This window comes from Carassius auratus, chromosome 2 (assembly GCF_003368295.1).
Source record: "Carassius auratus strain Wakin chromosome 2, ASM336829v1, whole genome shotgun sequence".
NCBI lineage: Eukaryota > Metazoa > Chordata > Actinopteri > Cypriniformes > Cyprinidae > Carassius > Carassius auratus.
The window spans coordinates 8,873,633-8,886,330 of NC_039244.1; the positions used below are offsets into that span (position 1 = coordinate 8,873,633).

The 12,698-nt window shown below is 38.1% G+C and overlaps 1 protein-coding gene across 2 annotated transcripts in view; it reads left to right on the top strand.

The window, feature by feature from the left end:
• cwc25 (CWC25 spliceosome associated protein homolog) overlaps nucleotides 1-12,698 on the top strand; it is a 79,636-nt gene that overhangs the window by 50,718 nt on the left and 16,220 nt on the right. For both annotated transcript variants that reach the window (XM_026282028.1, XM_026282021.1), the window contains exons 5-7: nucleotides 3,537-3,664; nucleotides 3,781-3,847; nucleotides 11,702-11,895. In XM_026282028.1, coding sequence (XP_026137813.1) covers nucleotides 3,537-3,664; nucleotides 3,781-3,847; nucleotides 11,702-11,895 — 389 coding nt within the window. The remainder of the gene's footprint in view (nucleotides 1-3,536; nucleotides 3,665-3,780; nucleotides 3,848-11,701; nucleotides 11,896-12,698) is intronic.

Genomic DNA, 12,698 nt, shown 5'->3' on the forward strand with positions numbered 1-12,698 from the left:
CAGTTGAGCAACTAGAAGACTGTATTAGACAAGAATTGGAAAACATTCCTATTCCTTAACTTAAGCAGCTTGTCGCCTCAGTCCCCAGATGTTAAGGGGGGGGGGGGTGAAATGCTCCTTTTCACTCAATATCCTGTTAATCTTGAGTACCTATAGAGTAGTACTGCATCCTTCATAACTCCAAAAAGTCTTTAGTTTTATTATATTCATAAGAGAAAGATAGTCTGTACCGATTTTTCCCGGAAAAACACGACCGACTGGAGGCGTGACGTGTGGGCGGAGCTAAAGAATCATGAGCGATGAACCATGGCTAACAGTCAGATTCAGCCGTTTATTTATGATCCAGAATCAGATCCCGAGGCTGAAACTGAACGAGAGCAGCAACGACTCGCTCCGAGCGGGGCTCGAACCCGGGTCTCCGGCATGGGAGGCGGACGCACTAACAAGGAGGCAGAGATATTTTAAGCAGTTTTACTCACCGCCTGTGGTTCCAACACACGATCGTGACCCTTTTTCGTTGGGATTGCATCATTCTTAAGAAATAAACGATACGCAAATCCGTCGTCAAACTAGGCCTTGTTTGTAAAACAAGCATCTACGAAATGCAGGGAACAAACACAAACACTTGCACAACTCTGTTGATGCTCTGTAAAAATAAACTCCATCCACTGGTCCCTTAATGCTGTTTTTTCTTTGGTAATCTGTGCAGGGTTGTCTTGCCCTGGCAACCAAAAACACACTCCTTTAGTGACATTTCGCGACGCTCTCGCTCTGATCAGTGATTGTCTGTGCTCAGCCTCTCAGTCCTCTGCTATACGGGAGCGCGCGCTCTTCCGGCAGACGTGCCCTTAGGACCCATATAAGAAAATTCCGCTCCATCTAACGTCACACAGAGCCATACTCGCAAAAAACTTTCCGAAACAGAAATACTCCTTCAAACGTACAACTTAATTTTTGAAACTTTGTCCATGTTTAGCATGGGAATCCAACTCTTTAACAGTGTAAAAAACTCTGTATGCATGAAATAGCATTTCACCCCCAGTCTATGTTGAGCGTGCGGTCTTTCCGTGACCGTCACACTCCCCTCCACCCATTTTCAAGCCAGCAGGCGAGAAAGTCTGCTGTAACATTACTCTTTCCTGGAACATGCTGGACAATAAAATTATAAGGTTGCATAGATAAATACCATCGAGTGATTTGTGCATTTGAGTGTCTCATTCGATCCATCCATTGATGGTCAGTTTCAAGGAGGAGCTCCCGGCCAAGAAGGTAGTACCTGAACGTGTTCAGGGCCCATTTAACGGCCAAGCACTCCTTCTCAACGGTGGAGTATCTCACCTCCCTGCCACTTATATAGGCCACTGGATGTCCCAGTGCCCCTTGCAACAGCACTGCCCCAATGCCCTCCTTAGTATAATGCCATGGCTGCACCCACTTGGCATAATTTTCTTTAAGTCTGGCATACAACTCTTTAAGGGTTTCATCCTCCTTTGAATTCTGTTGACCGTAACTGAAGCCGATAAGTCTCTGTATTTGTCATAATTAGCAAGAGTGGCTGCTTTGACTTTGTCATAAGCGATTCTACCATGTCCATGTATACATATGTAGCCCTAGCCTTGCCCGACAGGAGGGGCACCAACCCAGTTGGTTGTTGGCCACCGACACGCCATCGCTATTCGTTCAAAAGTAGCTAAATAATGCTCTACATCGTCTGTCTCACTTAGTCATGCAAGGTGTGGCTCCCTCTCAATTCTCAACGGACTCTGGCCGTGGCCTTCCAGTGGAGATGCAGCTGGTGATTCCATCTTTCGGCTGCCTGACATATCCCGCACTCGCTGGACTGTTGGTTGAAATAAAAGGCCAGTCTGAATATCACTACCAGGCCTTAGATCTGGTGTCGCTCTCACATGCACTTCCTGCTGCAGAAGAGAGAACTGATGCTGCATTGCTCTCCACCGAGCATCTGTTCGGTCAGCCTCTTGCTCCAGGCCAAGTTCTCGAGCCTGCTGCTGTGTGAGATGTGAATGGAACAGGTCTCAACTCTGCGAGTGAGACATCCTCAGTGACGCTCCCCAGTTCCACTTCACAAACATCATCGCCCTCCACAACAGTTCTAACAGCTTGAACCGTCAGCACCTTTTTAGGAGAGATTCTGAGCCAACACTGTTGACTGCAGTGGAGAGTTAAAAATAAAACAAACAAAAAAGAACTACTGCTCTCTTCTGGCTACTCCATTTCTGACACCAGTTGTAATGGTAACCCAATAATGGACACCACAAATTTTGTAGCCAAATTAAACCGAGGCAGTGTGAATACACAACTTTGAAATATAAATGAATATTTATTTAAACTTACAAATTGGCAATCATCCAAGCCCAATAATATAATTAAACATGACAAAAATTAATAGAAAGAACAAAGTCTTAACCAAAAAGAAAAATCCAAATTTAATTCAAAACAATAATGCTATATAACTTCCTTAACCAAAAAGGTAAATTTCAAACTAAACGTATCCAAATACCTGCAACCCTCAGGCCACACTCTCCACTGCAGCAACAAACACACACGACCTTCCATTACAAAAACATTCACATTTATACTGGTGGCCAGCACCATTACCCCATGGAGAGGGACAAACTTACATACAACACTTGACACGTTCCCTTAATTTATATAGAGTCTGAGAGAAACATATTGGCATGATGTTCTAATGAATACATCTGCTTTAATTCACATTAAACAGGAAATAACAGCAACAAGTCGGCCGCGTTGCCCCTGAAACCCCCACGTTCAATTAATAAATGATAGATTCCCACCCTAAGTGGAACCAATAATTCCTGCCATTGTTTCTTACCGGGACTGTAAGAATCACAGGACAAACGCTACACGGGAACAATACACATGGTATACAGGGATTTCATTCACTCTCTGATCAATAATTACAATAAACTCTTGTATCACTAAACAGTCTCTGTGTGTGTTTGTGTGCAGGTGTGTGTTTGTGCGTATGTGTGCATATTAAAGTCCATGTTGAACGTGCGGTCTTTCTGTGACTGTCACAGAGATGCACCTGTAAGTGACATTGATGTAATGTTTAGTTATTCTACTCTAGCCCACGAGACGCTGCTGCATTATTCTTTCAAAATGTTAGAGAAACATAGAAGCTCAGTACTGAGAAGATCTTGATAAGTTCTAAGCGAAACCAAGCCATTCACACATGCATATTCGGCAATTTTTTTCTAGGGGGACAACTATGACTGCTGCACTCGAGTCTAGAGTTAAATCACTTTAAACTTTTAGAAAGTCACATTTGTGGAGGTTTATTCCTTTTACATTTCATGTTTTTAAAATGCAATCTGTATGAATAGTGCTTCGGCTCTTTTTGGATTAAGCAATGCATAAATATATGATGCTGTTTTGTTCATAATTGTTAAAGCAGTTTACATAATTTTATTTGATTTTTATTAGTTAATTTAGGAGTTCAGTTGGAATGTAAAAAAAAAAGGCATTCTAATGTTTGTTTTTTCTCAACATAGTTGCGTCATAATCTTGAAAAGGAAAAAAAGAGGACACAAAAAAAGAAGAAAAAGGAGAAGGAGAGAAGGAAAGAGAAAAGGCACAGAAAGAGGAGTTCAAGCTGTAATGAGGATATGACAAAGAATAGGTATTTTTTTTTTTTTTTCTGGCATAAATCTCACATTGCTCTTTGTTTGAGAGACCTCTTACCACATTTAAATAAGCTCTTTAACAATGTCAACATGTGTCTGTTTTGCCAACCAGGACAAAAGAGAAACGATCAGATGTCTCAACCTCTAATAGACATCACAAATCAGGCTATGGACTTCAAGTAATTTTCTCTTTCACTCTCCTGCTGCCATGTTTTTTTTGTACTTTTATTATTGAACATTTTATTAATTTTTTTTGAAATTTTCAATTAAGTTCCTTGTAGGGCTGCCTCCTTATAATCACTTTTAATCAACAAGAAGAGGGTTGGTTGACCAACATTTTATTATGCGCTTAGTTTAAGAAAAAATAAAAAATCCACAGGAAGAGGTGAGACAGATCATTAACGGCAGGGTTTTGTGGAAATACAGTACATCCAAAACTCGCTAGGGCTGTCACTTTTGTGAAAAAAAAGCATTTTCGATTTTTAAGACATAAGTGTTCATTGAATCGATTGTAAAATCGTTTTTCCATGTCTAAAAAAAAGATGTTTCCTTTTTCAACGCCAAATATCGGATGAACATAAAGACAGCGCTGGAAATGCACAAGTCAGCAATATTTCTTATTTATTGGCATTAGAGCTGTAATCGGGCCTTCAAAGTTAGGCCCAACAGGACCTGAGCCCGACAGGTTTCGGCCCGAGGCCGACAATTAAGTTTTGATTGACAGCTTTTTAAAAGCCCGAACCCGTTTGCAGCCCAACATTCAAATGTGGGCACACACACAGCTCTTTTGCCTTTTGTCAAGAATGAGTCATTTATACATAATTTAACATAATTTATTCGTAACTAACGTAGACTAGGCCACTTGGAATTTGGAATTATGGCTGTCGTGGTTAAGAAATTTGCCCTGCGGTTATTATGGGTGGCTCAATAGCGCAATATGCCGCATTTACCGCAGTTTTTTTTTTTTTTTTTACATGCCTAATTTATCCTGATTTTGCTGCATACAAAGCTGTATCATTGAGTTATGTAGCATATATTGTTGCTTTTTTAACTGACAGAGAGACCCGTTTTAAAACATTTTTGTTTATTGTTAAATGCCAAACAGCAACAAGAACATGCCAATAATTTTTTTTTTAAGAAATCAGAGTTCTAACATGTATGTCAAATATTTGCGCGCGACTTACGACAGCAGCGGAAATATAGACTGATTATCACGTCACCACTAGCCCACCAGGACAGTCAATTCGTGTTGGAGTCGATGCACTCCTCATGCAGAAAGCATCTGCAGAAAGAACCTGCTCTCGCTCTCTTGGGTATGTGCACTAGAGATCGACCGATATGGGTTTTTCTATAGCCGATGCCGATGTTTAGATGTCAGGGTCAGCCGATGGCCGATATGTGCTGCCGATTTTTAGGGCCGATATCTTGGAGTTTTCCTCTTGATTTGCATGCTAAAATGTCACACTAATAATAAGTGGATGCACAAGCTTTCTAAACTTATCATCATTTATTGAGCACTGACTTGAACCATCTCTCGAATCTTAATTAAGTGCACTGCACGGTATTAAAATAAAAATGTGTATCCAAAGTTAACCAAACAAATCAATAAACTGACGTATTAAAATAAACTGAAGTATTAAATATATAAAACAGGTAATATATAAAACGGGATGATATATATATATATATATATATATATATATTAGTCAATCATTTACATAAGTTTTAGAGCATTTACATTTATCAAGTAGAATTGAATTTTTAAAGTTTGTTGGAACATAAATGTAAACTTAAATATACATTTAAATACAATTTTAGAAATAAAAATCAATTAAACTGAAAAATATAAAAAAAATAAATATATAAAAAATAAATAACAGTAGTGCTGCAAACACACTAGCAACATTTTTGTTTGGTATAAATGACACAGAACATCTAAAGTTCATTCTAATTTCAAACTTACATCGCAGTCTGTTCATTATTAAAATAAAGTCCAGTCAACCAAACATTTAAAAGGTTACACTGGTTAGTTTAAATACACCGTGTACCGGTCCTCTCTGGTGTTATGCCAAGGACGTTTTTGCTCATGTGAAGAGGATGATTTGTTCCATCTAGTTTACACACACACACACACACATATATATTATAGTTTAACATTCAGATACATTGCGAATATGGAAACATTTGGATATGTGCAGAACAAGACGTGAGCAATAACCTCCAAATACGTCTCGTCAAACCCGCGCTCGCTCGTCCTCGTATGGATCGGATCATTTTTCGGATCAGCAAAAAAAAAAGAAAAGAAAAAAAGGCCAAGACAAATAAACATACGTTTTGTCTTTTTTAATTAACATTAGATTATAACTTTTTTTTTTTTTTTTTTATAATTCAATCCGCGGGTCACATGTGTGCCGAACCGAAGATATTGATCTGAACGTATCACTACTATAGTGTAATTTGAAAACACTGCATTTTAAAATACAACAAGGGGCACCACGAAACAGTTTAAAGAGGCGCATTCAGCAGTCTCCTTGACGGGAAACAGTCAACAAAGTAACATGATCTCCAACGTGTGGCGCGCTCTCTTCATTTTATCAAATGATCATAATCACATTTATTCATTTTACAGTCCTGCTAGTAGCATTTTATTCAACACTCAATCACGCTGCAGTGTTTGTGAGAGCTGCCAACTTCTCCACTCCATTTACAGAGTGAAATTCTCTGACTACCTTTATCTCCCAGGTCTGTTGTTGAATCTTCCAAAAGTTTTGGCTTGGGGTGCTTCACATGCAGTGGCAGCAGCAGCACTTTCCACAGCGCCAATAACACGGGGCTGCCCGCCGACGTGCCTGACTTTAAATCGGCGCTACTAAACACGGATATTGGCCGATGCCGATATATTAAAAAATGACAAATATCGACCCGATATATCGGCCGAGCGATATATTGGTCGACCTCTAATGGACACTGACGCGGAGGTTGTCCGTGACTTCAGCAGGTATGCCTGTTACTTTCACGGCTGTATTTTACAGATTTCGCAAAGGCTTTAGCTACTCCTAACTGTCGGCCGGTCTCAGCTGTTCTTTTTGATGTTGCTCCGTGACCTGATGCTTGAGGGGGCAGCTGCGCTGGATGACAGGGGACACTCTAAAACGCATACTGTGAAAAACGCTTAACATGGCTTAATGTACTAAGACAGTGATATTAACAGACCAAACTCACTAAAAATCATACTAATAAAGTATACTATCTATTAAAAAAAAAAATCAGATGAGCCCTGAATATGAATGCAACTCGTTTAATAACACGTTAAGCCTTTTCCTCCCATAGAAACCCGTTATAAGAAAACACTTTCCAATGTGGCGTAATGTACTAAGACGGTGATTTTTTTTTTTTTTTTTTTTTTTTTTTTTACAACAAGTTAAGCCTTATGATGGTTTTCTATGAGAGGAAAAGGCTTATCGTGTTAAACGCGCTGAATTCATATTCAGGGATCATCTGATTTTTTGTAGATACTTTATTAATATGATGTTTACTCGGTTTGTTCTGTTAATATCACTGTATTAGTACATTAAACCACGTTAAAGAGCCACACAGATGGGAAATCAAAAATTACCTGTATTACAGTGTATGATGTAGCTGTCCATCAGTGTAAACAATGTGCAAAGTAATTAAACCAAAAAGTACACGATTTATAAAGTTATTGGCTTCTAAAGTAAGGAGTCGACTCTGAATCGCTGAAACGAGTCGTTATAGATTTCAGATCTTTTGCCCATCTCTATGTACGTCACTAGGAACACTTTGCATAATAATCTCCGCATACCGTCTGGGGGGAAACGGAACTCTGACCTGCCCCACCCCCCCACACAGACGCTCTGGTTGGTGTGATAGCATCATGTTGAGGAGACAGTTTGTTTTTAATTGTAAAGGCAAGTTTGTTTTATTTTCACTGCCAAAGAATGAAGATCAGAAGAACCAATGGCTAAAATTCATTTTTACCACAATACCAGAGCAGTACAACAAATCCTTGTTCACAACATTTCACTGATGACTGCTTTTCTAATCTCGGTGAGTACAAGGAGGGATTTTCAAAGCGTTTGGCCATAAAACAGGGTTCATTACCAACTTTTAGACCAACGAGCATCTCCGAATCACAACGCGAAATATGATTATATAGTTATGTGTTTGTTTTCTCCCGAGCATCTTATCAGTATGTGTGCTGTCTGGAGCCTGTCTGCGCTGATCTTAATTTACAAACAAGTCATTAAAATGAAGTGTAACTCCGTGAATACTCAACGAAGAGACATGAGAGTGATATCTATAGAAAGCTTGACATGTCTACTTTAAAACTAAACAAGTGCTGCCGAAAACAGATATTCTGTGATAAAGTAATCCATATGAAAACAACGCAATGTCTGTTTTTCATGTCTCCCTTCATTATATCTAATGTGACCACGCTGAACACGCTTTTCAGATTCAAACTGAAGCGCGCGGCTTGAATACACCAACACAGAAGAAAAAGCAGCGAGACTGTTCAAGTTTTTTATTTTACTGTTTGCTTCGTGGTGAGAGAAATAAGACATAATTCACCCCAAACAGATGCTAACGCATTGTTTACTGTGAAGTTGTGTGTGGAACAACCAATCAAAACTGTCAGTTGACCAATCAGAACACAGTATGCTACCGAAAGGTGGGGTTTAAGGAAACTGAATCTTTTGAACAGCTTTGCGCGAACCGTTTGGGGATCTCTGAGAATTGAGGTAATTTTAAAATGATATTTTGACAAAATGACAATGTTTTTTAACCTTGGATGGATTTAAACCTAATGTACAGGACTTATAAACAGTGATAGGAAGCTTAGAATTTTCATCTTACTGGCTCTTTAAGCGTTTTTCACGTTAAGCGTTTTAGAATGTCCCGATGACCTCAAATTAGATATATTGCCACGTCACAGGAATCTTTTTGCAGCAAATTTTGCATATCGGCTCATCTATATTCGCCGGCTCGCCCCTTTCATTGGGTTGAAAGCCAAAATTTTCCCAAACTGGCGACGTGACATTGTTTTGGGATGAGATCGAGCGCCTCCCATCGTTTCAGCCAGCCTATAAAACTACAACGGCTCGCGAGAAAATTAGTCGTAACCATATTGTATAATTAATTTATTTGACACTGAATTCACAAATTGAAAAAAAACAAGAAGGCCACAGCCTCATAAAAATTAAAAATACATAAAATTTAAAAAAAACTGAACCCTGCGGTTGCTATCTTTCCTCTGCGGTTTGCTTGTCAATAGCGCGGTATTACAATATTGCGGTTATTGCGACAGCCCTAGTTGTAATAAAGAAAAGTCCTCTGTAACATCATAACATCTCAGCACTCTAAATAGGCATAGGCTCATTTAGCCTATAAATAGACCAATGCACAAGTCTTTTTTAACAAATTAAATTAAGATACATTTTAAATTTAAGATGGGTATTTGGCAATAACGAAAATAAGATAAAGGCTCCGCCCGATTTGCTTCGCCACTAGCAGCTGACATTTAATAAAAGAATAATGCCAACATTAGTGTATATACTCTGTCCACATTATGCATTTAAGCCTCAATGAATATATAGTTATCATTTGAAAAACCTTTACTCAGATTAGGCTAGGTCTACATGTTTTTGTGGAGGAAAATTAAATCCACTGTAGATGGCTTTAGCGCGTTCCTGCGCTCACTGATGATGCATCATTATTCACTCATTCTCATTATAAACATGGTCAAAACTTTTCCACACCTCAGACTTTGCTTTAGTTGCTGGTGCAACCAAAACGTATTTTCGCCAGAGGATAGCCTCCGTTGCACCTACTCAGTATCCATTTCACATCTTTCTCGCGCTAAACGAAACATATCACATGACCATTCATTTCACCATTTAAGCCCGAGCCTGCGTAAAATGATATAAATGAAGCCCGAACCCGACGGGCAAAGATCTTCAGCTCTAATTGGCATGAAGTTTCGTGCAGAATAACAAACAGCAACAGGAGTGCAACATTCTCAAAAAAATATATATATACAGAGGGGACTGCTGCCATAACATAAATGAAAAACATCACTGCAGGCTTCAACCCGGCTGCATTTATGATTTAGGCAATTCAAGACAATTAGGCTGCGCAAGGTGTGGGTATTACTGCCAATCTTTCACCACAAAAGCGGATCGCTGTCAGCTGGCAATGGTGACTCCTTTTCTTAACTCAGCATCTCCTGTAAGAGGTTACTTTCGACGTCACTGGGTCTTATAAGCGTGTAAAATTGCTGGTATTTTCTGTCTAGCTTTTGCAATGCCTACTGCACTTTCTGAATTCTTTTTCTTTTTCTGCTTGTTCGTGAGTTTTGTAACATCTATATTTTTTAATTGTTTAATTATTTTAAAATTAATAGTTTGGTTAAAATCGATTCCCTATTTTAATTTTCGAAACTTTTTTGGTTGGTCCGATCGATTTGTGGAATAAATTTTCGAACGAAAAGTTACAGCCCTAAAACTCGCCCATCATTCATCGACTATACATCATTGAAATATGGCTTATCTTAAATATGCAAGAAGTATCAACTTGACATGGCCGCTCAATCTAATGTTAACCTAGAAAAATTTGTGCTATTCAAGTTTCTGAACAGTAGCGCGCATAATATGACAGATGGAGGTGCCGCTGCAGTCATTTGCTCTTAAAGTACTCCATCATTTTGGTCATACAGAAAAGAATAATCTGTAAAGACTACGTTTATTTGTGTGCACTCACTACAACAACAAAACATTTCGCTTTTGTAAAATAATGAAAGCAAACAGTATACGCTTTCTGCCACCTCTGCCTCTGTGAACTTGAAAAATGTGTCTATAAAAAGTGAAATAAGTATACTCTGAGTTTCACATTCTGTAAAACGTTTAATTTTAGGGGCTAAATATCACGTTATTGGGATTGGGGACACTTCAACCTGTGTACATGAAAAACATCCACAGACTTAGCAACACTGGTTCAAGCTACACAAAATCTTTCAAAATCGGCAATGAATCACCTGTGATTTGTTTATTTTGCACAATTATTTTTTAATCCATTGACAAATGATTGCAAATTTCTTAAATACAGGTGAATCTCAAATTTAAATGACTTGGAAAAATTCATTTCAGTACTTCAACTCAAATTGTGAAACTACTGTATTAAATTCAGTGCACACATATTGAAGTAGTTTAATTATTTGTTTTTGTTTTTTAATTGTAAGAATGTGAGAAGAATATGGTGACATGCCAATCAGCTAATTAACTCCAAACACCTGCGAAGGTTTCCTGAGCCTTCAAAATGATCTCCGTTTAGTTCATTAGGCTACACAATCATGGGGAAGACTGAGGACTAAGAGCTTGTCCACCCTTCCTCCAGATTTTTTTTTTTTTTTTTTTTTTTATATAAGCCAAAACCATCACAATTGAAAGAACCAATGACTTAAATTCAGTGCACACAGACTGAAGTCGTTTATTTATTACACGAGTTTCACAATTTGAGTTGAATTACTGAAATGAACTTTTCCATGACATTCTAATTTGAGATGCACCTGTATTAATAAAAAATAAAAATAATAAAATAAAAAATATCTGCTTTATATTAACTATCAGCCCCCTGATTTCCAAGATATTGCTATTGGTTGTCAAAAAAAACACATATATCGGTCGACCACTAGTTTATTTAGAAACGTGCGATTAGTTGGCTAATGCTTAAAATTAATGACTACTAGTTGACCAGAAAAATCTTTAGGCGAGGGCAGCCCTAGTTCCTTGGAATATGGCAGCCCAGAGCTTTCTGCATTGCCATAATCAGTCATGCTGACCTAAGTAATGAATGATTGAAGTAGTTTCTGGATCTGCATAACCAAATGTATTTATTTTCACTTATGACATCCACACCATTGTTTAACACAAGTCTGGTTATTATTATCAAATGATTTTGCAGTCTTAAATGTATGAAGATATTATTGTATTTGATTTATTCATTTCTTAATGTTTCAGTTACCAGCAAACAGATCTTCAGTATCTAACTTCACAGATCATGGTTCAAGAGACAGGAGTTGGTCCCCGTTGTCTTATAAAACAGACAGGGACAATCACTCCTTTAGAGGGACTGAGCAGAGACCTAAAACCAAAGCCCCCAGCCCATCAAGACACAGATACCGCAATCAAAGACAATACACTAATTACAGCAAGTATGATATGTTCATGAGTTGATCACTTAATCTACCACATAGGGTAAACTTATCTAGTAAGCTCACCAAAATCTACATTTAGACATTTTTAGTGAACAAGATATTGGTTTCAGTATAAAAGGTTATGTTAAAATAAAATCTTAATTTCTCATTCAAAAACATTTAATTTTATAATGACCCAAGTATTTAAATTAAGATATACATCATCAAATTCTGGCTGTGCTTAATGAGTACATTTGTACCCTTTAAGCACACGCCTGTTCCCATTAAGCTCACATATTTTTTTTATAAAAAAGCTATTGTTTATTTTAAACAGCCTATTTTATGAATAATTAAAAAATATATATTTTTGAATGTACAGTCAATTACGGTAAAAAAACAAACAAAAAAGCACAAATCAATTCTAGGAAAATGTGTCAGCTGTAGCCCTTTTCCTAAAGACGTCTTGAGTGTGGTGACTCTTGATGCATTGACTCTGACTTCAGTCCTCTCCTTGTGGAGCTCTCTTAATTTCTTGAATCCGCTTTTCCTGACAATATTCCTGAGACTGGTCATCACTGTTGCTTGTGCACGTTTTCCTACCACACATTATCCTCCAGTCAACTTTCTCTGAATATATTTTGATACAGCCAGGCCTTCTACCAATTAACTTGTGTGGCTTACCCTCCTTGTGGAAGATGTTGATGATCATCTTCTGGACAACTGTCAATTCAGTAGTCTTCCCCATAATTGTGGTTGCATGTTCTAAACTAGCCCAAGAGGTACCCAGTATTTATACTCATTAATCAAACTGATCAAGCTCA